General features: G+C 43.2%; 2 protein-coding genes across 2 annotated transcripts in view; one reads left to right on the top strand and one right to left on the bottom strand.

The window, feature by feature from the left end:
• apba2b (amyloid beta (A4) precursor protein-binding, family A, member 2b) overlaps positions 1 to 17,966 on the top strand; it is a 33,068-nt gene extending 15,102 nt beyond the window's left edge. The window contains exons 6-14 of the mRNA XM_056608477.1: positions 1,437 to 1,473; positions 4,197 to 4,342; positions 8,953 to 9,039; positions 9,852 to 10,037; positions 10,936 to 11,115; positions 12,211 to 12,423; positions 12,906 to 13,025; positions 15,093 to 15,233; positions 15,993 to 17,966. Coding sequence (XP_056464452.1) covers positions 1,437 to 1,473; positions 4,197 to 4,342; positions 8,953 to 9,039; positions 9,852 to 10,037; positions 10,936 to 11,115; positions 12,211 to 12,423; positions 12,906 to 13,025; positions 15,093 to 15,233; positions 15,993 to 16,064 — 1,182 coding nt within the window. The 3' untranslated portion in view covers positions 16,065 to 17,966. The remainder of the gene's footprint in view (positions 1 to 1,436; positions 1,474 to 4,196; positions 4,343 to 8,952; positions 9,040 to 9,851; positions 10,038 to 10,935; positions 11,116 to 12,210; positions 12,424 to 12,905; positions 13,026 to 15,092; positions 15,234 to 15,992) is intronic.
• sord (sorbitol dehydrogenase) lies at positions 13,299 to 27,648 on the bottom strand. The gene is made up of 9 exons (XM_056608474.1): positions 27,462 to 27,648; positions 27,343 to 27,376; positions 27,056 to 27,220; positions 24,403 to 24,562; positions 20,496 to 20,614; positions 19,311 to 19,376; positions 18,907 to 19,085; positions 18,535 to 18,656; positions 13,299 to 17,997 (listed from the first exon to the last, which is right to left on the bottom strand). The coding sequence occupies exons 1-9, from the start codon at positions 27,633 to 27,635 to the stop codon at positions 17,832 to 17,834; spliced, it is 1,185 nt and encodes a 394-aa protein (XP_056464449.1). The 5' UTR covers positions 27,636 to 27,648; the 3' UTR covers positions 13,299 to 17,831.
• Between the last annotated feature and the right edge of the window lie 31 nt (positions 27,649 to 27,679).

A 27,679-nucleotide genomic window follows, 5' to 3' on the forward strand; every position in this document is an offset into this window, starting at 1 on the left:
GATTTGCGTACGAGATAGGCCTACTTTCTCGTGCTCTTTGTTTTAAAATATTAATTAATCTACCATTATAAATGCAGATACCGATAGTTTGGAAAATGCCTAATATCGGCCGATAATATCGGCCCGCCGATAAATCGGTCGGGCTCTATTTAAGATAGCACCATGTATAATTTTCGCCGGAACACGCCTTTGCTTATCGCCAACACGCTTCTCAGGGTGCAAGTTTAGTGGCGCAATTTGCTGCGGGGGAAAAACAGCCTTGCGCCGGGTACAAACTAGCCATGATACGTCGGTGTAAAGTGAATTGCGCTGGGTGCAAGATAGGGCCCTTGATCTCATTTACACACATATGAGAGATGTAGGCAGATTGGGTTTTTAAATATATTTCTAGATGTAGGCGAGCCCCAGTGTTTTCCATTGATCATCATTTCATGTGGGTTTAAATTGCTGGGGTCAACTTTAGGTGCTTGGTTGGAATTTGAAATAAAAATAGTCTCTTTCCTCACAAAGGATTTGAGCCCAGTTAAAAAAAATTGTTTGGTCTTGTCTATGTCGTGATGTAAATCAGCCATGATTTTTGTTCAACTTTAGTGCATACAAGCTGCCCTGGCCAGGTCGTTTCTCCCACAAACCAACAGATCCACATCTCTAGAGTGTGTTCTTACACGCCACTACGCATGCTCATATACTTAGAGACTGAGACGCGTGCAGCTAGAATCCTAAGCGAAGACATTTTTCACAATGATGGATGTAAATGGCTTGCTAACTGCCCAATTTCGGAACATACATTCAACACAAGAGGGTGTGAGTTGAACATCTTAGTCAACAATTAACCTGGTTCTTGGTAAACCGTCTCAATCCTTTAAAGTGAATTTGATTGATGCATTTCAAGGTAAAATGCATGCCCCCGGAAATCCTGAGAAGGTTTGGAATCCCCCAACCATATTATCACAAATTAGGGCCCCCCAAACCCCCAAAAAGCTAGACACGACCCTGCTAGTGATGCACCATATTTTATCATTTGAATAACCATATTACTGGTCCTTGGTACGAACCCAGTTTGTAAACAGAAGGAAGTTAAAACTGAGCCGGCCTCCAATCACGCCATTAAAAATGTTGTCTCTACCCCCCTGATAGCCATTCACAAATTTTCAAAGGCTAAAACAAACAAAGTATTTAAGAGAAACTTTAAAAACTGTTCAAAACGTTATCAAACAGAAAACAGACCGGCTGAAATATTACAACGGCAAAAATAAAACGGCTTTTACCTGTCAGCATAAATCACGAATACAATAGACATGGCCGATAATAAATCACGCATGTTGTTCTTGTATAAATAAGAATACAATATGCTATTCGGGTATTGTTCAACGACCTCCCAGCGGCCATCTCTCTAACCCTTCTAACCCATCCTCCGTGTTTCTGTCTGCCTGCAGACCAAGAAAGCCACAGCCTTCCCCAGTTTCGTCGATGGTAAGATATTACATTTTTCAAGTGATTTATTATTTTTATGACATTTTAGACATGTCATAATCATATGTTCCTTAAGGATCATTATTATCCTACTTATTCTAAGAACAGGCAAGGTCTTCAAAAAATTTGATAGGATAGGAGGATAGGAGATTGAGTGAGAGAAAGATAAGACTGGTCTAGCTGTTCCATAGAATCTGGGACACAATAAGCATCCCAGGTGGGTTAGCTAGAGGCATCAGAGCAGTTTATGTGTGGGTGGTGGTTGAGATGAAGCCATTGCATTGAGTCTAAATGGTCGGACCAAATGGATTGCAAAAAGGAAGTTGTTCATCATGATGAATGGTGCATGTGTAGCAAGTTTCATGCAAATTGCACCTTCCTAGTGGTAAAGTAAACTTGTTGAAATTTTGAACTTCAAGGCATTATTATAGCGCCACCTTTGGGTTATACTATACCATCCTTTGATTCTCCTACTCATTTTACGAGTTCTACAAGCCTGCCAATTTGTATTACCTTTGAGCCGAAAAGTCAGGAATAAAATAATAATACTAACGAATACAATAGGGATCCTACATTTTTCGTAGGACCCCTAACGTGTCCTCTATTTTCCTAGCAAGTTTTTTATTTCTTTATTAAGCATTTTTTCGAACTGGGGCTGTCATCTCATTCTTTATGCTATCGACTCCCACGTGTTCTGGAAGTTGACCTATATGTGCATGGTACATTTCTGCTTCCTTCTGAAGTCCATAGATCATGTAACATGTTCATCCAAACTGTTTGTCATTAGGTGAGTGCTGCATGCAGCGCTCAACTATTGTTCTTCTTAAGTTTTATTCTTTTTTTCTTTATACTTCTTTATTATTCTCTACCTATCTCCTTCCTTCATTTTTCACCCTGAGAAATATTATTTTTTTAGAAAGCGGAGCCGTCTGCTCATTCTGACACTTCAACTACTTCCGACTTCATAACTTGGTCAATTTTTAACCATTAACCTCTTTTAAAACGTTTAACAAATCAACACACTTGTAACCCTTCAACTGTATCGAAATAGATTTTCAATATCATTTGGACGTTGAGGTTCGAGCGTGAGCACGTTCTAGATTACAGGAAAGGTGACAAGGTGGCTAGTTAGCGATAGCCAGAGGTGGCTATAAGACATAACCTTGCGTTCATATGGCTAGAGGCAAGGTGCTTGCTACATGAAAACAATGCTTTCCTGTTCAATAGTAATTAGGGGCGAGGGAGGGCACTTAGACCTGTCACTCAAACCTCCACGCCAGTGGAGATTTGACTCATGATCTATTAGTGGAGCTGGCGTTGACTGAACATAGTTCTCCAGTTTATGTTCTTTAAATTCTAGTCAGATTATTTACTACATAAATGAAAGATCATTTTATCCATGACTATTTTGAGGCTTGTTTTATTTTTAAGGTCATGTACCAAACATTTTCTTTGTCTGTGTCCCTGCACATGGAGTGCGCACGCGAGTAAAGTATGTGTGTGTGTAACGTAAAAGTTATTAAGTCAATTAGGTCGCATGTGTTTATTTTGCTCACCATTGGTCTTTTACATAACTATTTTGTGTGTTGTGTATTAATGCCGTCTCATTGAATACCCATTTTCTGCTGCTATCAGTGTGTTCTTCACACAGACCTTGTGAGGTATGTGTGTGTGTGAGAGATAGATGAGAGGTTCCTTGTATACCACATAACGCCATAGTTAATAATTAGGTTGCGTTAAGGTGTGTATTTGTGTATTTGCCATTGCAGGAGGATATGATTTATCGGTTTTCTGGCAATATACGTTTCCTGCCGGGTTTTGGTTGATTGGGCGTTTTTTAGTCTATAGCTGGGCTGGAAATTGCCACCGCAGTCCACCGCTGCCCAGACCGAGCTCCACCAAACAGCGGCCACGCTGCTCCGCCAGGGCCCCTTGGTCGTGACATCAGACTACATCGGAAAAGAAAGTCAGACGTCACGAACAGAACACCACCTGCGGGCGTAGCAGAATGCAACGTTCACGTAGTGTTATGGGGAGATTTGCAAAAACATAGGATTTTACCCCTTTTTTCCCTAAATTGAGGACTCCTTTCAGTTACAGTGATAAAATGGCATAAATCATGTATGACAAATGACCATGTTCAAAACCCAAAATTCCAGCATTTACATTTAAATATTCATCATTAGAAGCTTGCAGCCGAGTGTGAGGCGGCTAGGATGAGGATTAGCACCACTAACTCTGAGGCCATGACTCTCAGCAGGACACCGGTGGATTGCCTACTCCGGGCACGGAATGACTCCTTACTTCTAGTGAAGTTCAAGTACCTCTGGGTCTTGTTTGCGAGTGCTGGAACGATGGAACGTTAGATTGGCCGGAGAATCTGAGCAGCTGGGGTGGTATTGCATTAGCTTTACCGCACCGTTGTGACGAAAAGAGAGCTGAGCCAGACGGCAAAGCTCTCGATCTAACGGTCAATCTTAGTAACTACCCTCACCTATGGTCATGAAGGATGGGCCATGACTGAAAGAACGAGATTGCGGTATAAGCGGCCAAAATGGGTTGCTGGTGTCTCACTTAGAGATAGTGTGAGGGCGCCCTCACAACAGGCCATCTGTACAGTACTCAAGTACGTTTTCCCCCTAAAGTCTAGATTGCTTGGCCAGTGGGAGCTAACCCATATAGGGGCAACACCGGTTAACCACTTGCTCTCCCTTTTTCACCAGTCCCAGGTCCCTGTGAGCCAGAGGACCTGATCGACGGGATCATCTTCGCTGCAAACTACCTGGGCTCCACCCAGCTGCTGTCGGAGAGAAACCCCTCCAAGAACATCCGCATGATGCAGGCCCAGGAGGCTGTGAGCAGGGTCAAGGTACGCACGCACATACCAACACACGCATGCACATGATCACACGCACACACGAAAACAAACACACCAACCCACGAACAAAGACAAAACAACCATACACCCACGAACAAAAACAAAACACACAGGACCTACCAGCATGAGGGCAAGGTTGCTACTGTTTTGCATATAGTTAAGAGATTAAAATAGTGCTATATTTATATATATAGGTACATGTTTGGTGTGATAACGCAATGGGCATTCGAACCACCAGGAAAGAGTGCATAGTTACAGCCAGCAATCATGAAGGGATGCGGTTGTCAGTGTGGTGTCATTATACATGAGATTGGATGGTTGAGTAGGGGGGATGTGGTTGTGGCTGTACGTGTCTGCTGTTACAATTAGGTTAGGGAGAGAGAGTTAGAGACCAGTATTCCCTCCCTGCCCTCTAATCTGCTACAGCTCTCTAATATAGTCTCTCTATCTCTCTTTCCCATCCTATTGGTAAAGTCTCTCGCCCTTTTACTTTCCTCACCTCCATCGGACTACTGAAAGTATTATTGTTGTTATGGTTATTTTTACTTTTTTAACCTGACCTGTCTAAAGATGGATATTTTTTAGTGTATGCTCACCTTTTCCTTAATTTACAATTACTGGACTCTGGAAGTAGACATTTCAGACATGTCATAATCCTATGCTCCTTATGGATCAATATTCATCTACTCTTCAATGTTGTGAAGCTATTTAACAATTGTACTCTACACCTTCTGACCGGGCTGTAACAACCATCCCCAACCATTAGAATTCACTCCCACCCTTAGAAGCCGGCCTTCTCTCTTGTCTCCTTGTCTTTCTCCCTCTCTTGTGTCCCTCTTTTGCACACTCTTATTCCTCTCTTTTTCTCCCTCTCTCTTCCCCTCCATCCGTCTCTTTCTCTCTCTCTCTATCTCTGTGTGGACACATTCGCATAAGGGCTACACCTTGACACTACCTTGTAGCTACATTGCTTTGACACTACGCGTGCATGGGGGCCGACCTCGCAATGATTCCCCGAGCCCAGTTCGGCCTATTTCTGCATCGGACGATGGCAGTCTGTTGTGTGATGTGTTTATAAATATTTGGTACTTATTTTATTTGCAAGTGCTGTGCCGAGGTATTTTTTCTATTTTTGGCAGATATTTCCATTTTGAGAATACACCGATACCTGAGACCATCTTAAACTGTGTCCTGCTATTGGAAGGTGTGTTTATGAGGTCCCATAGGCCGGTCAGTTATGATTAGAAATAACACGATGTAGCCTAAATGGTTTTACCACGTTAAGTAGATATCATGCCCCTGACAAAGCGGCTGTAGGGTTCATCATTTAAGGGGTTACACAAGGAAAGAACTACATTGTTTAGTAGGAGATAAGGTCGGTTATAATTATAATTACAACAGAGACAATACAATTTTGTGTGCCAGTAGGTATTTCTGTTCTGCAAAAAGCAATGGATACCAACTTAAGCTTCTCGGACACTTGTAGTATAATGCCATGGTGTGTGTTGATGTCTGTAGCTTCCTCTGACCAGGTGTTTGGATGTCCATATCTGAGTAAGGGTTAAGCTTCTAGGACGCTTTTATGTAATGCTACAGGTTACATGGATGTGTGGACCTCTGTCTGGCCAGCAGTTGATTTGGATGTCCAAGTCAGAGAGTTAGTCTTCTCCGACACTTATAGTATAACGCCAGGATGTGTTCTCTTTTGGAGCTCCGCCTTAGCCAGTGGTTGATGGCTGCATTATGACACTCCTACACGACAACGGTATAAATAAGTATCACTCATCGGTCATAGCCATGGGGATAAACCGCCCTTCTAGAACTCTAAGCCACAAAGTAACAGCCCTAGTTCTAGTTCTAGTACTTTTAATATTGTAGGCCATATAATATATACAGACAGAACACACAGTTACAAATCACATTTTTGCTATCAGGGACGATCTCCTTTGCCTCCAGTGATGCGCTTCTATCTGGGGAAGCTTAGTCTGGACTGGTTCTGCGGACCTCATGCATGCCGTCACCGATGTGTGCACACGCCTTCGTTTATCTAGCAGGTATTGGTGCTCGCCTACTTAGTTCTGTCCTGTTGTTGGCTAAAGAAGATCTTTTTGTCTTTCTGTGTCCACCTCTCTTGCTCAGTGATTGAAGCCTTACTCTGTGGTCTGAGGGTCTTTTTGTCTCGTCTTATTTTCTTTCCCTTCCTTCTCTTCTTGCTCCCGGTGCTCCTGTATCTGGCCTACATGCCTGCCTGATTTCCTGTCCCCTTCCTGACTTCCTTTCTACCTGCCTGTCTGCTGTCCTGTCTACCTGCCTGCTTTCCTGTCAGAGAGTGCAGAAGGCGGCCAAAATCAAGAAGAAGGTGGTGTATAAATGTGATGACCACCAGCTTCTCCCATTGTGTGTGTGTGTGTGTGTGTGTGTGTGTGTGTGTGTGTGTGTGTGTGTGTGTGTGTGTGTGTGTGTGTGTGTGTGTGTGTGTGTGTGTGTGTGTGTGTGTGTGTGTGTGTGTATGAACCCTCAAGTCTAGATAGAGGGGGTAACATGAGGCCAGCTCAAATAATCCAAACGCAGCGTTTCTCAAGTAAACAAACAATAAACCTATATCAAGCCTGAAATGGGCCAAAGAAGCTATATATCATCAGGGTGAACCTGGGCTTAAATAATAAACTTAACAGACTTACCTTAAAGCCAGAATTGTCTTTCTAATAGCTCAAAATAAATACAATGGTTAAGCCTAGCTCCCTAGCTCAACAAAAACAAGCATAAATGAAAGGCCACTCACCCCTACTAGCTTCCTACAGGCTTGGTCAAAGCCTAAACAAACCTTTCACACATAAGGCCAAAATATGGCAACAGGTAGAAGGACCTAATGAATCAGAATACGTTACTAATGGCCACAGTAGAAACAAACCACAGATAGTGCGCAACTCTCCTCAGGGCCGTACTCCTCCCAGTCCACCAGGTACTGTCGTCCACGACCCCAACCGAAAATGTCCAGAACGGTCTGGCCTTTGGACTGGGGGTGATACCCAGAGAGAGGAGAGACTGACTGGCACCGAGAAGCAAACAATACACTTTCCAGAAATGGGAAAAATGCACATAAATAACATCGCCTCAGCCGTATCCTTTGCGGAGTCAGCTCGGGCAGAGGATTGAGGTGAACCATCATAGAAAATCATTCCACTACCGTTAGAATGGTGGTTTTACCTGCCGAGAGTGGTAACCCTGTGACAAAATCAAATAAGATCATACCAGGGGCGTTGAGGCACAGGGAGCGGGCGCAGGAGACCAGGAGGTGAGCGTCAGGAGACCTTGTTCCGGCGCACACAGGACAGGCCACATATTCCTCAACCTCTCTCTCCATGGATACCAGAAGTGTTGCTTGAGAACAGAGTCCGGAGAGAAGGGGGAGGTGTGGGCCCAATGGAAACCTGAAAGCAATGAGATGCTGGAACAAACAACCGGTTAGGTGGACAGCCGTCCGGTACTCGAACATTTGCCTGTCGTACCCTTTCCTCAAACAGGCAGGGCATGAAGCATGATATTCTCACAACCAGGACGGTAAGAAAGAACAAAGTAAAATGTCCAGGGCCACCTTGACCGGCAACAGTTCCATCATACTCATGTCGTAACTCCTTTCGGCAGCAGAGTTTCTGGAATGTGGGAATGGAATGCGCGGGGATGAACCCTATTATCTGTCATGGGCCACTGAGAAGGGACATCCTTGATGCCCACGTCTGAGGCCTCATCCTCCACAATGCACTGCTGAAAGGGATCCGGGAGGTTGAGGATGGGTAGGTAAAACTCTGCCTCAGCCTTAGGGATATCAGATCAACCTGTTGAGACCACAGAAACTTGATTTTAGAGGAGCCAAGGCCATGCTTCCGATAAAGCATCTGTTGAAATGAACCCCAGGAAGCGCTGAACTAACCTGTAGGCCACTCAGCAACCGCACTGACTTTTGCAGGAACAATTTGAATGATATCTGGAGAGACAATAAAACGCAGGAGAAAGACGGTTTTGGCTTGGAATTCGCATTTCTCAACCTGGAAGAAGAGCTGGTGGTCGAGGAGGCACTGAAGAACTTGACATGAGTCATCTCATCAGGGGAGAAGATCAGGACATCATCCAGATAAACAACGAGGAGGAAAGAAACATGCTGACTAAATATACTAGGAGGGGAATGATATTGAGGGACAAGTGAAAACAATCAAGGAGAGGGAGGTCAATCAAAGAAGCAGGAAACCTCTCGGATGAAAGTATCTGAAATGAGAGGATATATAAGTAAGACGTGGTAAAACAATAAATGATGAGGACATTTATGCAACAATTAGCAGGGCAAGACGTGACACATGCATCAATCAGTAGTTATCAGTATTACCAGTGTTAGCAATGAGCAGAGCACCGCCTGGCCAAGGCCCAGTGCTAAGCATCTCCATTCATTCAGGCCAGCTATGTGGCCTCAAGCTAATTTCATAGTCATGATAACATATAGTATTACTATATAGAATGTGTCTACATAATATATACTGTATGTGATGTAACCAGTTTATGTGGATGTGTCTGTGTGTTTGTCCATGCGCGTGCGTGTGTGCTCACAGACTGCGGAGGTAGACACCCAAACGATGACGGAGGTGGATCTCTTCATCTCCACTCAGCGGATAAAAGTTCTGAACGCAGACTCCCAGGTACATACACACACAAGAACACCCTCACATTCATTCATAACCCTAGTCAACCAATACAACTCTTGGTCGACTGAAATTCAACTGACCTTGCGTCCAATCTGCCGGCCTAAATATCCTGATCCACTCTCGGTCCGACTCCCACTCAGATACAACTGAGCTTCATTCATGTCAAGCAGGTCGCACACCAGGCGAGCCACGGAGCGGCAGCATCGCAAAGCTGCTGGTTATGTTCTGTGTTTAATAAAATGGGTATGCATGCCAATTCTGATATGTTAACATGAGGCTCGCTCCGACTGAGGGACTTTTCCCTCTAGTGAGCCGCTATGGGTGTGGCTGGGGAGAGAGGATCTACCCTACTTCACCGTTTAGTGGCTCAGTTAGTGTCTCAGGTAGTACCTGCCTCGGGGTAGGAGCTTCCTGAGCCTTAACTGAGCCTGATACTGAACTGATATATTTGCACATACAAACATGTAAATGCAGAGGTATGGTTGCCATAACTACCTGTAAGCTAGTTTACATTTTTTGTAATCAGACAGAAATGTTTTTCGCTAAAGTATAGCTACAGTTCCAGTCAAGTATCAAAGTCTATGTTTTATCACAGCTACAGTGTGTCCTTTATCACAGTAGCAGTCTATCCTTCATCACAGACACAATAGGTCCTTTGACACGGCTATAGTCTATCCTTTATCACAGTTACATTCTCTTTTTATCACAGTTACAATCTGCCCTTTAATACTGCTGTAGTCTATCGTTTATACAATGAGGGTTCAGCAAAGGATTGTAGAGGTTTTAACTCACTGCTCCATCTGAAGGAAACGATGATGGACAACGCACTGCGCACCATATCCTACATCGCTGACATCGGGAACATCGTGGTGCTTATGGCGAGGCGGAGGATGCCGCGCATGGCGTCGCAGGACTGCATTGAGACAACGCCAGGGGCCCCTGAGACCAAGAAACAGTACAAGATGATCTGCCACGTCTTTGAGTCGGAGGACGTAAGTGGGAACATGGCTTTTAGCTCATTACACAGTAGAGCACACTTGTTTGTACTTTAATTTTGTTCTACTATTCAACACTAGTATTTTGTGTATTGTGCATTTTTTATTTGTCACTTACAATGACTTACTGAATTACAGTTGATGTTTTTTGGTAATACCAACAGTAGGGTGTAAGAGACAGAGGTCTGGCAGGGAGGAGGATGTGAACAGGACATAGGTGAAACCATATTCAGTGTTTGATCAACTAGAATACAGGTGTGGAGAAACCAAGGGGAAGAGTAACAAGACATCTAATAGGACAAGCTGGAATCACAGGATGAGACCCAGAACAGAACCCTGAGCGATCCCAGTATGGAGACTACAAGGTTCTGATTATTTCCTTAAAGGTTACCCTTATGTGCCATCTATGAGGTAGGATATGACCTGGGAGAGTGAAGAGCATGGGATTCCCAGTTCTTGGAGGTTGGGGAAGAGGATCTGTTGGTTCGCTATGTTGAAGGCTACATAGAGCTCCAAACGAATCATAGCGGAGGAGAGGGAGCTGTTCGGTTGTGTTAGGTTTCTCAGTGAAAGCAAGGAGGGCAGTCTCAGTTAAGTGGCCTGCCTTGGACCCTGACTGGTGATGGTTGAGAAGTTTATTATTTTGGAGGCATGCAGAGAGTTGGGAAAAGACTGCATGCCCAAGTGTTTTGTAAATCAATGTTAGAAGAGAGACAGTTCGGCAATTTTTTACATCAGATGAGTTGAGGGTGGGTTGCTTTAGAGGTTTCACTCTCGCTGCTTCAAGTGTGTTCGGAAAACAATGTTTCTATGTACTTTCCACAAGGAGGGTTATGTGACACCTACCCCATGGCTCCGTGTCTCTCTCTCCCTCCCTCCCTCTCGGTTTTTGCAGGCCCAGCTCATAGCCCAGTCGATCGGCCAGGCCTTCAGCGTGGCCTACCAGGAGTTTCTGAGAGCTAACGGCATCAACCCAGAGGACTTGAGTCAGAAGCAGTACAGTGATGTCATCAACACCCAGGAGATGTATAACGATGACCTCATTCACTTCTCCAACTCTGCGAACTGCAAAGAGGTCGGTTGGGTGGAAAGTAGTTTGTGGAAATACACTCAGAAGCCTCATGTAGTGTGCCGCCTATAATAATATCCATTGGCCTTCAGTCGGGTTGATACAGACCACAACTACGAAGTTTAGTTTAGTTTATTGGTTTAGTTGACAGGGACCATGTACAGAAAAGGTTCTATACTAGAATTAGCTGAATAGCTAAATTGCATCTGTGGTCCCTGGGCAAGGAGTTCAAAGGACAATAAAACACATGCTAAACATTGCAGACAATATCAAAAACAAAACAACAGCATCAATAACATTACATAGAAAAATATAAAATGTTTTTATACATCCTCACAAATGCCATAATCAAAAACATCTAACTGTGCATAAAGGAACATAAGGAATTTGCTTTAGACTTTCTCAATTCCCTTACAACTTCATTATGTAATTGTTGAAAGTTTATGTGAAGTGCATTACTTAAAACTTGTTCATGGATAATTGTGGTACTGGTTTGCATTTCCATTGGAGAAAAAATGTGCTAATTATCTAATCTATTTATGATTCTGTCGCAGTATATGTTTTAACATATCCCTTTAACAGAACAGACATCCTTGTCTGTCACTCTGCCACTGTTCCTGTACTTTTTAGTTTAACATGTAGACGTAGACTGTTGAACCACAACCAAATATATAAATTGTACTTCAACAAGGAAATCTAGCATTTTACAATAATAAGTCTGTTGATCCATGACAAAGCAGATACCGCACACGGTATGGATGTGAGATCACGACAGGCTGAGCGTCTTTCATTTTAAAACCGGACAGATTGCCATAGAAATATCCCATTTTGAGCGTAGAGGAGTGCCAGGATGTTTAAAGAGGCTGAATTTCTTCCTAGACGTAATGCTGGCTGAAGATTTTAGGCTTAATTTATTTCTCTGGGTCGAATAGCTGCCTTGGGGTCTCTACAATACTGATGATTCCAAAAATGTCCACCACCATAGCTGACGTGCACCCCGCCAAGTACACATCGGGATTTAGAACCATCGCGCCCTGGATGGCCATAGGCCAGCTATCTTTTGCCTATTTAACCCTCTCCTTCTTTCGCCATCTCCATCAGCTGCAGTTAGAGAAGAGCAAAGGGGAGATCCTGGGCGTGGTGATCGTGGAGTCGGGGTGGGGCTCCATCCTGCCGACGGTGATCCTGGCCAACATGATGAACGCCGGGCCGGCGGCGCGCTCCGGGAAGCTCAGCATCGGAGACCAAATCATGTCCATCAATAACACCAGCCTGGTGGGGCTGCCACTGGCCACCTGCCAAGGCATCATCAAGGTAATGGCTCACACCTCTGCCTGTAGGACACACACCTGTTCAGGTAGGATTCAAATATGTATGAGCTGGGTGAGATGCCCCATTTGAAATGTCCAGTGCATGAAGATGCGGCAGCAAAGACCACCGCTGCATATCTACTACGTGTGTCCACTTTAAATACTGACCATGAACAGAATCAACAAACAGAATGAACTAACTGAAAAAGGGCTACAACTTCCCCTAATTTACGGTAAAGTACAGCAAAATAATATAGGTCATCTTTAAATTAAAATGTAATTCGATTAAAAAAACGTTATTGATTATAGGGACCTCAAGTGTCATAACATATGCATAACATATTTTGTGCTTCTCTCTCTGTGTGTGTGTGTGTGTGTGTGTGTGTGTGTGTGTGTGTGTGTGTGTGTGTGTGTGTGTGTGTGTGTGTGTGTGTGTGTGTGTGTGTGTGTGTGTGTGTGTGTGTGTGTGTGTTTGTGTGTTTGCAGGGCTTGAAGAACCAGGTGCAGGTGAAACTGAACATCGTCAGCTGTCCTCCTGTGACAACGGTCCTAATTAAGCGACCAGACCTTAAATACCAGCTGGGCTTTAGTGTGCAGAATGGCATTGTGAGTAAACATGTCAAGCCCACATTCAACAAAAAGCTTTCTTTAACAGATTTTCTTCAACAGTTTTGATATGCAAAACTTAATTTAAAACATTAATAACACTTTTGAGCAACAAAGATCTTTATTTATCAGATATATAAAACTTCTTAGAAACAAAGAGCTTTAGAGATTGATAAGAACATTCAAGAACATTTGCTTGAAGAACATTCAAGCAACACAAGCTTAATTTAACAGATGAATTGCAGTTACAACCAACACAGAGCTTTATTTTACAACATCAATGAGCCATTGCTGAACAGGAGCAGAAGTGTTGTTAACATAGATTATGTTAACCAAATCCTCATATTAGCAAATACCTTCTAGCTTTCTATCACTTCATATTTATAGTCTGTTTGAAGACTGCAAGAAGGACAATAGTTGATAAAAAAAAAACATCTCTAAATCTCTAAATGTTCTCCCCCGTACATGGGACGGCCCTGGACACACTAACTGTATGTATAATGGTCTACAATAATGAAGCATATAATGTTAATAATGTCTGATTCAACTGCCTGTAATGTTTACACATATTGTTGCATTTACATTTAGGGCATTTAGCAGATGCTTTTATCCAAAGCGATTTACAACTAGTACCTTTGTCAGAATTACTGCTACTCTTATTGTGTATTCTATATTTAGGTGAGTGCCGCATGCAGCGCCAAACTATTGTTCTTCTTGGTTTTTAAACTATGGTTTTATTCTTTCTTTCTTTCTTATTCTATACAGACTTTGGGACCCTAATCCTTACACAAGTTTTCACCTAAAAACCTGTGCATGTTCACATTGTTTACTACATTTAGACTCTGTTCAAATCCCTTCACTTGATTTAAGCCTTTTAACATTTATTTTTGTCTTAATCTATGTGGCTTTACGAAAACATATTTCAACCTCACTTTGCACTACAGCAATCACCGCATTTTCAACAGGAAATGCATTCTTTTGTTCTTTCTTTCTTTATCATTCTCTACAAATTTTGGGACCCTGCTCCTTCCACAGTTTTTAAAAATGTTTTTAAAATGTTCAGATTAGCTTGGAATCACGCACTTCTATTCAAACTTTTAAAATATTTTAAACTTTTTATGATATTCTACTTTTTAAATATTATTTTTAACAATGGAAATCAATGGTAGGACGGCGAAGCAGTCGGCTCATTCTCTGACACTTCAACTATTTCAGACTTCATTACTTGGTAACAATTACATACCCGCTTCGTAAATTATCAGTTGGTCTTCCGTTAAGGCTTGAGCGTGATGACGTCACGCTCTCTAAATTTTAATATTACATATTTCTAATCAACCCCAGCCTTGCAAGAAACATATTTCATGGAAAAGGACACGAGTGCCAGTCCACGCCAGATAGTAATTGGGAGCCCCCATCCACTAGAGATAAAATATAAGCGAGATGAAATGGTAACGGCGAAGCCTAAGGTCTGCAGAATCGCCATCCACCCCAGCTTTGCCAGATAGAAGTATTAGTCATTAGTCGTCATGATATCACCAATGTGAAATGTAGCTGTGTTACATCAGTATAAAATATGTATGAAATGTCTCTTGAAAGAAAAACATACACATATACACATATGCGCACATTTTACTCCCTTTTTTTTTTTTACATTGTTGTCAATAACATTGGTTAATCCCTTGTTATATCCTACCTTATCTTATACCTAGCCTTACCCTCCCTTATCTACTACTTAACAATGAAGGCTTTTCCTTGTGTAACCCCTCAAAAGAAAAACACCAAAGCCGATATGTCTGGGGTATAATATTTACTCAACTCGGTATTCCTAATAGGCTACATCATGTGACTTATAGTTCTGATCGTAACTGTTATTAGTTGTAACTTGTAACATTATAGGCAAAATGTTAATATATTGTGTGCTCCGAAATTTGTTATATTATCGACTGGGGATTAAAGACCATAGCTATGGGTTTAATTACAACTAGAGGTTGAGGAAACTCTAGTAAGTGTTAAGCTTAGCAAACCAAGCAGATGAGTTTAATGTTGTTTCTTTGTCTAAACACACAGATTTGCAGTTTGATGCGGGGGGGCATCGCGGAGCGAGGGGGGGTCCGTGTGGGACACCGCATCATCGAGATCAACAGTCAAAGTGTGGTTGCCACCGCCCATGAGAAGATCGTCCAGGCCCTCTCCAACTCAGTGGGAGAGGTTAGAGCCACACAAATACACACGCCTAAAATCATCTCCAACCTAAACCACAGAATAGGACATTTGTCAATAAGACAGATATGAGCGTTTCCCCACATCGACTGGTCAAAGGAACCAGCAATACTTCACCTGGCAGTCGAGTTTCTGTCTGCAAAAATTGGTCCAGTGTTTAGAATTCAGTAGCATCGAGAGGTGAGGGTGCAGATTGCACCAACTGAATTCTACCCATTTGCCCCTAGATTTCCAATGACTCACCGTGGCCCCTGCTGGCCTTTGTTGTGTAGCACCGTAATAAAGCTGATTTCATATTGGATATTTTCAATTAGGTACATAATGCTTTCCCTAACCTAGAGATAAAATGAAAAACTTCATCAATGGGGGTACAAAATTCCCATTCGCTTATTTTATCTTGTAAGTGAGTTTTTGCAGGCCCCTTCTGGCCCGAACTGGAAAAACTTGTACACCTGCCAGCTGTGATTACACACTTAAAGGAACATGTTTCTATTTGCATCACGGAAATGGAGATCCTGAAACTGCCCATTTACTTTTGCCCTTGAGACCACTTATTCCCTCCAAACTATCCCTGGAAAGGGATAGTTTTTCCTTCTCCTTGTCCTTTAGAGGCTAAGGCTAAGGGGTTGTATTGTGTGGGCCGGTGCAGCTCTTTGCGACTAGAACTGTGATCAAGGGATAGCCACATAAAACTGACTTGAAATTACATTTAGTTTGAGAGGTTAACATTGTTTCCTTGCCTGGCAGATCCACATGAAGACCATGCCAGCTGCCATGTTCAGACTGCTTACTGGACAGGAAACACCAATATTCATTTGAAGGAAGGGGAAGGACCATGCATAACTCATCAAGCCGACAGCTAGGATTGGTCTTCACAATCCCAAGGTGCAACCCGAGCGGACCAATAAGGACAGCTTTTTCCCCTGGACAACAAAACAGATTGAACATTATTTTCTTTCAATGTTTATCCTCCCATTCTGTGCAAACATGTCAGGGCTTCCCACACCCATGCTCTCCTCATCGAACATGCCGGGAGTGATGATGTCACCAACACATCAGGTGGTTGAGAACGAGCAGGCGTTTTTTTCTATTTATGTTCTACTTCTGTTGGGAGTGCGATAATTTTCCTGTGCTTCTACTGTCTCGATGTCCGTTCTGTTGATATTTATTTTAACCATGTAAATAGTGGCTGATGTCTCTGAGAGAAAGGTTGAAGGTCAAACATAAAGAAAGGAAAGGGTTGAGTGTGTAAATAGGTGAGCTGGAAAACACAGGTATGCTTTATCTTTATTTAATGAGATTTTGTGAACCTACAGCGCGAAGTATCGCGCCGATGAGTTTGTATGCTAACGTGCTAATCTGCAGGTGGACAAGGAGGTCTCAGCAGAGGCTAACCGGGAGCAACGGCCATTTTGTTACAGATACGACTACTACTAGTTTAGGCCAATAGAAAAAAATTCCAACTCTGGAATGGACATCACAAAAGGGATCCTCACATAATTTACCGTTCCCATGAATGGATATACGACGCCTCATTTCAATAAGATGCGATGCAACTTCAAGAACATTTACAGTAATAACTTAGCTTATGACATCGAGGTCATTCTTTTGAAAAAGATAAAGTTTTAACATTCTTCTTTTTAAGTGACTAATCTGTGCGTGTGTTTCTGTACCTGGGTATGTGTACTTATTTGTTGTTTCTGGTGGGGGGGAGGGGAGGAGTGTACTGTGAATGTATTGTTTTATGTGAGCTCTGTTGTCATCAGCAGTACAAGAATGTCTTTACATAAGAATTAAAATGTCTAGTATATTGTGCCCATGTCTCACTCACGTTTTAGTATCTGCTAGCACACAACTTCCTGTCAAGAGTGTGAGAAAGAAAGAGCTATTTAATTGCACTGTGGCAGAAAAAACAGCTGTCCTACTTACTTTGGAGTTATGGCTTATAAAGAAAAAAAAAGACTGAAAACCCTACGCATACAAACATCTTCTGTGTGCATGCCTCTGTGTGCAATAACTATCAGTAATTTCTGCAAGATAATAAAACGGAACCAATTTGACTCAGTTTACCTGGATGCTTATTTAATCTTTGGTTCCAAACACTTTATGGGCTCCAAACGTATAACATTGTTATGCAGTGTAATGTGTATCGTTATTGCATATGTTATCCATCAACATATGCAAGTTATGTCCCAATGAAGTTGTTGGTAGTAATTTGCTTTTGTCAAAGAGTCATTAGGCTGCTCTTGGTCATAATGAATCTAACACATTTAGCTTATATGACTGAATCTCCCACAATATGCATTTCAAGCAATCGCAACCCGCAGGTTTGGAAACACCGGCACTCTTTTGATTGTTTCGATCTGTCTGATTATCTATGGAATGGCTTATAAAATCTTGTGACTTGAGTCCCCTAATGCCCATTTTAAATAATGCAGGTAAGTAACCAAATTGGATCTCATGGTATTTAATAAACATTTATTAATGTCATTCATTTATTCTGTTTCGGATGTAAAAAGGCAGTATATCAGTGTGATTGTATGTCTCTGACTGTGGCTGTTAGACTGTGTGTCTCTTCTAGCATCATCATGGCGTTTGGTCGCTTTGATCACACTTCAGCATGACCTTGACCCCGTGACCTTGGCGTGTGGTCTCAAAGGCCTGAGCGGCGTCCTCCAGGGGGAAGCGGTGGGTCACCAGTGGCTTCACGTTCACCTTCCCCGACGCCAGCATGGCGATGGCCATGGGCCAGCTGGTGACACACCCAAAACAACACCCATTACTGACACAATTCCCATATTGTATGAGCTCAAAGGTATAACTATGGATGCCCAATCAGTCATGGACGGGCAGGCAAAAGTAAACCTCAGGTTGAGGACGATTAGTTGTTTGTGTTGTATTCAGATAGAGTTAATACAAGTTAATACAAGGGTCGCTATTTGATAATACAGATGTTAGAGCAAGGATGAGGCTGGGTGCTGGATGATAATGCTAATATATAAATTGTCCAAGATAATGTAGTCATTGTTATTGTTAGCCTCTTTAGCATAACAGCCCGAAAACAAACCACAAAACTTTACATTGCAATGCATAAATTGGGGACCGGATTAAAGCAGTAATGTAAGATCTTTACGGGCGCAGCCATCTTTGTTTGGCCCGCTGAACTCGGTGGACACTCAGGAGCCCGAGTGGATACGACCAAAAGGTGGCGTGCCTCTGGTTGATTTCCCAATTGGCAACTCATGCGAGGGGTGTACATCTGGAACACACCATGATGAGGTTAGCTTACGTATTGCAGTAGCGGAACACCCCGCGGATGTCCACCTCCCGGACCGCGGCGTTGACCAAAGGAACGCTGGCCATCTCTGCACCCAGACCCACCAGGACCACCACACCGCCAGACCGGGTAGCCTGTCACAACAACACCAGCTAGTCATCCATCATTTTACCCAGCTAGTTAAGAAATATGCAGTAAGATAGGTATTTTCCAGGGCTCCAATTTATCTTATTACTATAGTCCACTATAGAAATACAGACCACTGTTTTATGACAGGAAGATTTGTCTAATGAAACTAGATAATGATATGATAATTCAATTTATACTTTATACATCACATATAAACACAGAATAAATATTGATATATATATACGGTTTATGTACATAGATGGCGGTTTGTATGCTGCTCTCCGCTCCGGTGCACTCAATGGTGACGTGTGGCTGATTCCCCAGCCTTCCCGCCACTCGCTGGGCTACGTCCTGTGCCGAGTCCTCTCTCGTCACCAACAGTGGAAAGTCAGCCCCTACCTCCTGGGCCATCTTCAAACGCTCCGAGGATAGATCTAGAAAGGAGAGCAAGTTCAATGAAAGCCAATGACACTAATGTGCAACAATTCTGTAAAATATTTGTTGTGTTTTCTTCTTTAGTGTATGTTTTATACCTCTGTCTTGGCCAGGTCTCTCTTATTAAATAGATCTCAATGACACCAACCTACCTGGTTTACATGGTGAAAAATAAGTACAAATAAGTGCAGTACAATTTAGTTTATTATATATTTATATTATACCTGTGATGACAACCACTGAGGCACCCATTGCTTTGGCCACAAGCAAACAGACCAGCCCAATAGGCCCTGGTGGTGTAGGAGAACAACACAACAGTGAAAGCTTTTAATAAACATGAGTTGGACCACTGATGTGGTCTGGGAGTTCCATTCCAAATAGAACCATGACATCAATGTTCCAACTTTGCTGCGATCATTTGTTGAAGCGGATTTGATGTTGCAGACCATTGCTGTGTTCCAATATCCATACTAGCCGTACTCACTATACTTAGTTTGAGTACGTAGGGCATTCTAATTAAGATTGGGGCGACAATAAGTGTACTGAAAGGACCCGGATGGTGTACTGTAAACGGTCAAGCCGTGGAGTGTGGATCGATGCATACTTTTCGTACTCAACGGCAGCCATCTTAGCTACGTAGCAGAAGAGGCGGCGCCAGGCTGTGCCAATGTTGGCGCATTTTCCACATTGCCTGCATTTATGGAGTCATTTTGTAGTTTTTACATCTTTAATAGCTTTTTATGGCTGCTAGGCGTAAAGTGTTCACCGTTCAAAGTGGGATGTTTATTGCATAATTTCTGGTTACTGCACCATGGAGTATTTGATTTGAAATGACACTGACATCTGAAAATCAGCGCACTTAGAGAGTGCGGATAGTGTACTCAAGGAAGTTTGGATATCGTAACACAGCACATGCGTTTTTTACTACTATTGCTGGTCAACTATAAAAATATATATTTTAAATATTCTGATAGAAAGTCTTCACAAGCAGCCCCTGGCACCGGCTCTATGATACGTGGTTAGGGAGCAGCTAACCCCTTGTTGGGTATCGTATAAAAATGATATCTACCCGCTTTCCAGTGTTACACATGTTCATTGGTTCGATTGATCGAGATGTTGAGTCAGTGACTTTCACACCAACAATGTGTTCAGTAGCAACATAGTGGAAATATCATGCGTTAGTTTATGTTTGATCAGGGTGTAGCACTATCCTTGGGGAAAGCTGGCCCATTATTGGTGGAAAGGTTATATGTGATGTAATTGTTGGAGGTTTTCATATATGACCTCATTTTACCATGAACTCAGTTAGGAATGTAGGGAAGATTTAAGAAGTAGCAGTAATGGCACCTTGCTCAAGGATTAGACTGTGGACGTTATTGACTTTGATGTGATGTGATTGGTGATCTTACCGGAGCCACAGATTAAGACGGTTGTTCCGAGGGTGACCCCAGCCCGACGACACGCGTGGATTCCCACGGACAGTGGTTCAATCAGCGCGCCCTCCTCGAAGGTCACGTTGTCAGGAAGCCTAGACACCATTTGACAAATGAAAAGCCTGTTCCTCACTGTTGTACAGTTCCTCACTGTCAGAACGAAAGGTAACAATTGAATCAACAATTAATAATAATAATACATTTTACTGGTTAAATGTACCCAGCCTTTTACAGGCTACAGATCATGTAGAGATTTATAGACAAGCAGAATGATTTGTGTTGAATGCGGTAGTGGACAGGGAGCCAATGCAACTGTTGTCGGATGGGAGTGATGTGATCCCAGGGCCTGGTGCGGCCGAGTGGCCTTGCAGCAGAGCTTTGGACTGCAGCCGATTGAATTGTTTCTGCTGCAGATGAGTGAAGGGGGGTTTGAGTTTGGAGATGTTTTTTAGATTGAAGAAAGGCGTTTTGGTGATATTTTTGATGTGTGAATCGAATGAGAGAGTAGAATCAAGAATTACGCCCAGATTTCTTACTTCAGCAGAGGTGGTAGTGAAATTGCCGGAGATAGACATCTGAAGATGTTGTTTTTTACAGAATGCTAGGGGTGGAGGAGCTTTGCAATGAACAGGAGGTTGGAAATGGGCCGATAGTTTTGAAAATCCTCTGTGGCCGCCCCACGCCTTTTCAAAACAGGAGTGATGGATGCTGTTTTGAGAGGCAGGGGAACATAACCCAGTGAGAGAGATGAGTTTATTATTTGTACCAGGAGGGGGCAGAGGGCTGGTAGGCAGGCCTTGACCAGTGGGGTGGGCATAGGGTCAAGGCAGGTGGTAGGTCTGGACTTAGTAACAAGATCAGAACATAATGTTCATCAATGGGTGAGAAGGCAGAGAAGAATCTACTTTGTGGATGGGGGAGGGAACATCATTTAGGGTGGTGGAGGTCGACTGGAGCTGTTTGTAGATCAAGCTTATTTCGTTGTTGAAGAATTCAAGAAATTCACAACAAAGAACTGGGTAGCCCCGCCCATTCTGCCGGCGATTTGAATTCGTGCTGCAGAAGTGTCTGGAGAAGAGCAATACATTTCTTTCTGCTTCCGCTACGTTTTTGCAGGAGCTAATCTCCAAGCTGGCTTCACGCTTGCGCTGAAGAAAATGACAGCAGCTTCCCCAGACAAACGTGCAATCTATGATTGAGCTTGGTCTGGCAATAGCCAGGCTAGAAGAAGAGGGCTCTCGGGGTGTTTTGACCTCTGTCAATGATGGTGGTGTAATACATGGTCTTAGCTGCATTGAAGAACTATTTGTAGGCAGAGACATGATCACTGTATGCCAGGGCATGGACAGTTAGGCAAGTCTTCCGACCAATTCACTCCAGCCACCTTCATTTTACGAAGCTCAGGTGTAAACCATGAGGCAGAGTGAGCGAAGGAGGCCGAGCGTATCTTCAGGGGAGCAAGAAGATTGAGGGAGCCAGCAAGATGTGTGTTGTAAAGCAGGAGTAAGTCATCCAGACATGCATCTAATGACTCAGTGATGGGTTTAGATTTCAGAGTGTCTAACAGAGCAGCTATAGTAATGCTCTTTGTGTTCCTATATGTGATGGAGCGAGAGGCAAGGTGCCAACAGGGAGGCTCAGGAATGGAAAGATTGAACATTATGGCTCTACGGTCAGGCACAGAGAGATCTTTAGGACACCCATCAGATGGTGAGATGCCTGCAGTGCAGCAAGATCCAGATTATGGCCTTTAGAGCGGGTTGGGAAATCGACATGCTGAGTGAGGTTAAAGCAGTCTAACAGATTCAGAAATTGTTCATCAAAATTACAGATTCCAGAATCGACATGAATATGGAAATCACCAAGCACCAGAATGGATGTATACAAATAGGAATCAGAGATGCGAGTAATTCAGAAAATTCAGAAAATAATTTTTGGAGGCTGGCAAACAAGTAATAATAGAAGCTGTAAACCACCAGTGAATTTCAAGTCAAGACATGCAAATTGATGAGAAATGCGGCACTGTTACAGCCATATAGCTGGAGTGGGAGACCACAGCAAGGCCCCCTCCTCAGCGTGGCTGACCAATAAATTCATAACAAGGAGGAGTAGCTTCATTCAATGTAATAAAATCATTTGGTATCTGCCACGTTTCAGTTTAACATAGTAAATCAATGCCAGCATCAGTAATTACATCATTGATAAAAGGTGCTTTCTTCTTAAGAGAACACACATTAAGCAAAGCAAACTGCACTCTTCTAGAGGCAGGGTAGTCCAGGGAGGCTTTTGTTAACTTTATGGAGCATAAGTTCTCAAAGTCAGCAATTTACCGCGCAAACTTGGCACATCTCTCTACGAGATGAACTCCAGAGAGAATCAATGTTGTTGTTAGGGTTGGTGGTTGCGTAATAATAATAATAATAATAATAATTTTATTTAAAGGGCGCCTTTCAAGACACTCAAGGTCACCTTACAGAGCATAAAGTTATAAGACAGAGGTTAAACATGAAGAATTAATAACACTCAAAAGACGACTAAAGTGAAGGGGGGGACCTCACTAACCACCACCAATATGTAGCACCCACTTGGGTGATGCACGGCGACCAATCGACGCCCGAACGCTCACTACACTCCAGCTTGAGGTGGAGAGTTAGGGATGAGGTGGAGAGTGAGGGAAAAGAACATTTAAACTATCGACAAATTCCCAGTAACAATCCGTCCAAGAAACATAGAAGACAGTGTGGGGAGACAGGACGGAGAGACTGTCGGGCGCTTGTTCACGGAGAATCATGCGGCCCGCATTATATAAGAAAGTTTCAAAGCTAAGACAAGAGGGAACGAGGGGGAAAAAAATTGTCAATGCCCCAAACTATGCTCCTGTAAGGGGGGCACAGTGTAGGGATTAGCAAAAAAAAACACCTCAACACATAAGCATCACATCAAAACATCACAAACGTATATGGGAGGGAGGCGTACAATCTTCCGACCAGAGCCCCTGTGTATATATTAAGGACGCTGCATTTGTAGCCTTTGTGCCCAAGGGGGTGGAGATAGGTTGACGAGTATTTTAATGCCATGCCAGCCTAGAGGCATAGAGGAGCCAGTGCGGATAACTAGTCTCTCTGTAGCGTAAGTGCCCTAGCCGTGGATAAGAAGCCAGAGCAGCGTTACAATTTCTACATGCATTAGGAAGGGATAGCCGGACACCGTTCAGCTCACTCCAGACAAGTGCACCAAACACAATAGCAGACAGCCATACATTCAAATCCAGACCCAGTTTCTGTGAACTAAACACATTAGCCAACAGGACAACACTTTGCACTCTAGGGGACAGGCAACAGAGGTGGCCAGAACCCTAGAATAGCTACAACAGTTCAATAGGAAAAAGCTCTCTCACAAAGCAAGCAGAGACTTACCAATGAACAGTGTTAGCGTATCACTCCTGAGAGGGCTTGCATAAAGCAATGCAGGGGGAAATGGGAGGCCTGGGAGCAGCACATCAGTTTGGCGAACACTTTAGCAGTCTCTTTGACCGAGCCTCAGCCTAGTAATCCAAGCAGGTGAATAAAATAATTCCAGCAGTTTGCAAGTGATAACGATGTGATGAGGGATCCGAACTTGCAGTTATAAGATATATAAACACACACAAAGAGGAAAAGACATGGATAGCGTAAAAAGACGAACAGACAGAGACGACACCGGGGAGTAGCGGCAGCTAGATGCGTCAGCGTTCACTCACAACCGGAACGAACAATTGAACTCTACCTCACATTCCTGTCTCACACACACACGTCACACACACTCCAACATCAACAGTAAGACATACAGACGCGCCACTCTGTATCGCAACAGGGCGGCGTTTTGGCGTGATGGGGTTCCTCACTTGTAACAGAAGTTGGCACAATGCTTGTAGTATCGACAGAGGTTGCCGTCGTCGGGGGGCGTGGCACAGAAGAAGATGGTGGGTGACAGGTTGTAGCGTCCAGATTTTAAGAAATCGTCCATTTCTCTAGGAACCCCTGGCTCGACAGCCACACGGTCCCCTGGAGAATATATACACAGTTGCACACAACATAAATTTGAGTTGTCCCGCGTCCCACAAGTCAGTCTCAGAGGTTTTAATTGGGTCGCCAAATATAAAAGAAAACGCTGCACCCGATATGCTCTCCTCTTGTACACTGGACTGGAATGCAGTACTCATAGGCAAGCAGGCCCACCTATCACATTAGCCAGGTATATAGCACATAATGTGCTAAATGAGGGTTGACGTACAATAGACCTGATGTTTATACTGTGAATTACTACATCAGATGTTTGCTTACTTACTATTTGTCTTTTTTTATTCCGTTTATACTTATTTTGGAACTATTTTGTATGGAAAAGATCCCGCTCGGTCCTTATCGGACATTTGATCCATGATTCGACATTCACGGTTCTGGGCTGGTTCCATATCTCGTGAGCGCGTATTCCACGATAACGTTAGCCTGGTTTGAACTAACCTGAGCAAGGCGCAGCTGAATTGGGTTGACGGAATGACTTTAGCTTCAAGTGGAAGTTGGCGTTAGTTCTATATGGGATAATCACCGAGGCAGGGCAATAAACAGTTTGATATGCCCGGCTCGTGGACGGTAACCTTCCTATTGCCCTGCCTTGAGGTGATTATCCCGTTTATTCTACTTCTTGCTTGCCAACATAATAAAACAATTTAAATACTTTGATAATTATGTTTTTTCTTATTCGTATTGCATGCTTATTAAATGTATACTCTGTTTGAGTTTATCTCATGCAAAAAGTAGTCCCCTTTAATCGATCAAACATGTTTTGGACACCTTGAAGGGCATTATCCCGCTTATACCATGGTCACTTGCCAAAGAAAAAATATTAAGTTCATTAATTTATATTTTCATGCGTTTTACAATACAAATATAAAGTTTTTCACATGCCAAAATGTAGTTTCCCTGGAAATGTCTGAGGGTTTGACTAAAACCTGGAACAATCATTACCCTCCCGTAAGGCTCTTATGCAACGGAAACGTTGTTCACTCCTCCAGTAAATGTGACGGACCTAAGATACGACTTGGCAATGGGAGGTATTCTAGTCCGCTGAGCTATAAGCCAGAGAGCTAACGTTATGGATTGTACATATCTATAATTCGAAATTGGTCCCAGCCTTTATACCACAGATACTCTAGTGTCTATAGCATATGACCGCATTGTCTGGTTACAGTTTAATTTATTTTTTACAATTTACCAGCTCTCTTTTTGAAGGCTGAACAGACAAGACAAGTATTCAAAAAAATACAAGCAGCGTATTGATCTACTATTTGATGACGCTGTGCTCAGTCAGCAGCAAGTAGAACCGACAAGTCAGCGGGCAACCTGCCGGGTTAATGCCCTCCTCCCAGCCAATCAGAATCAAGCATTCTTAAAGGTGCCATGACATGCTATTTTATGGATGCTTTAATATAGGTATTAGTGGGCCACTAACACAGTATTCAAAGATGTTCCCGAAATTCAGCCGTGGTGCAGAGTTACAGCCACTCCGAGCCAGTCGCACATTGAGATTCCCCCAAATGCGCTGTTTTGATGTCTGTAGCTATAATGCAAATGAGGAGGAGCGAGGCGGGTCAAGGAGGAGGGTGGGGGTGTGGCCCTGAGCAGCTTGCAGCCACGGTACCATGCGCTCTGTTTACAGTGGATGTATCGCAATGGCGAGGCGCACACAGCCTCGCAGCGGTGGTTCCTCGCAGCAACCGGCAGCATGTCGCAGTTCATGTACTTCAGGGAGTCAAAGCCAAAGTTCCTTTCCCCCAATTCCTTATCAACCATGGCTGAGATAACCCCCACTCCAGTCTCGTTGTGGAAATACCAGAGACGTCAAAGAACCGACAAGAAACACTTGCGTTACAGTGTGTGTATTCACACACAAACACACACACACACATGTGGCGCTAGCACGGTCGTGTCTCATTGGCGGGCCAAATTCTCTGGGCGGGCCAGGCAGAGTAAGGGGAGGAGCTTAGATGCTATGTGACGATGTATGAAACCACATTCCAAATCAGCGTGAATGTTATGTTGACACTTTATCAGAACTACTTCTTATCCTTAGTAATATTTTATGTTTACAGAACTATTTTATTTTATATTTTATTTTATGTTACAGGTTACACTGATTACAATGGCATGGCCTGCCATAATGCCTTTTTATGTAAATCGATTTAAATCGGAAATCTTTTTTTGTGAAAAAATCTGGGATTTTTTTTAGGCCATATTGCCCAGCCCTAGCGAACAGAACACCTAGTGCTCGTTTTACACCGAACGCAAGTTTTAGCCACTGGGGGACCATAGGCAGGCTAGAGGAACTCATATTTATGTTAGAAAACCTCATAAAGTGAGATTTTCATGCCATGGCACCTTTAAATGAAGTAGAATCACTGGCTTAATCAACTAAGCGCCGCCTTCGTTAGCAACTTTGATGGAATACCCCTCTGTTTTGACATTGTTTGTTTATCTAGATTCTGAACTGCTGCTACTTGCCAACATTGAGGTGCTTGACTGCCGAGCCGACCTTGACCACCCTCCCTGCGGCCTCGTGCCCCAGCACCATTGGCTGTTTCACCACAAAGTCCGCGATCCGCCCGTGCTGCCAGTAGTGCACGTCAGAGCCACAGATCCCCACCGAATGCATCCGCAGTAATACATCTAGAAAACACAGGCATGGGTAAAAAAGAGACAAAACGATAGAGTTCACTAATGTTGATTGCAATGTGAAGATTGACATAAAAAAAATGTGCATCCGTTGTGCAAACTCCATTGCTTCTAACCGTTAGGTCCAGGTTCAGGGATTGGTCGCTCTTCCTGTGGACGACATAGGATTGCAAAATTAAATTAGTTCAAGGAAATCTACAAAGAACAAACTAGTAAAAACTCATTGTTTCTGTACCAATCGGAGGTCCCCCTTTGAATGCAGTACTACGCAAAGATTGTTCTCCATATCAAAAGGATATCTGAAACAAGGCAGACGTATAGTGGATCTGTTGCAACTGGCTGTTAACGGCACACAGCAGGATTTGCACAATTTATTTCTATGTTCAAGTAGAACGAGCTCAAAGTTCATGATCCTGTATCACAACAAGGTGCCTGATTGGTGCAGCAGTCGAG

The sequence above is a fragment of the Gadus chalcogrammus genome, chromosome 14 (assembly GCF_026213295.1).
Source record: "Gadus chalcogrammus isolate NIFS_2021 chromosome 14, NIFS_Gcha_1.0, whole genome shotgun sequence".
Taxonomy (NCBI): Eukaryota; Metazoa; Chordata; class Actinopteri; order Gadiformes; family Gadidae; genus Gadus; species Gadus chalcogrammus.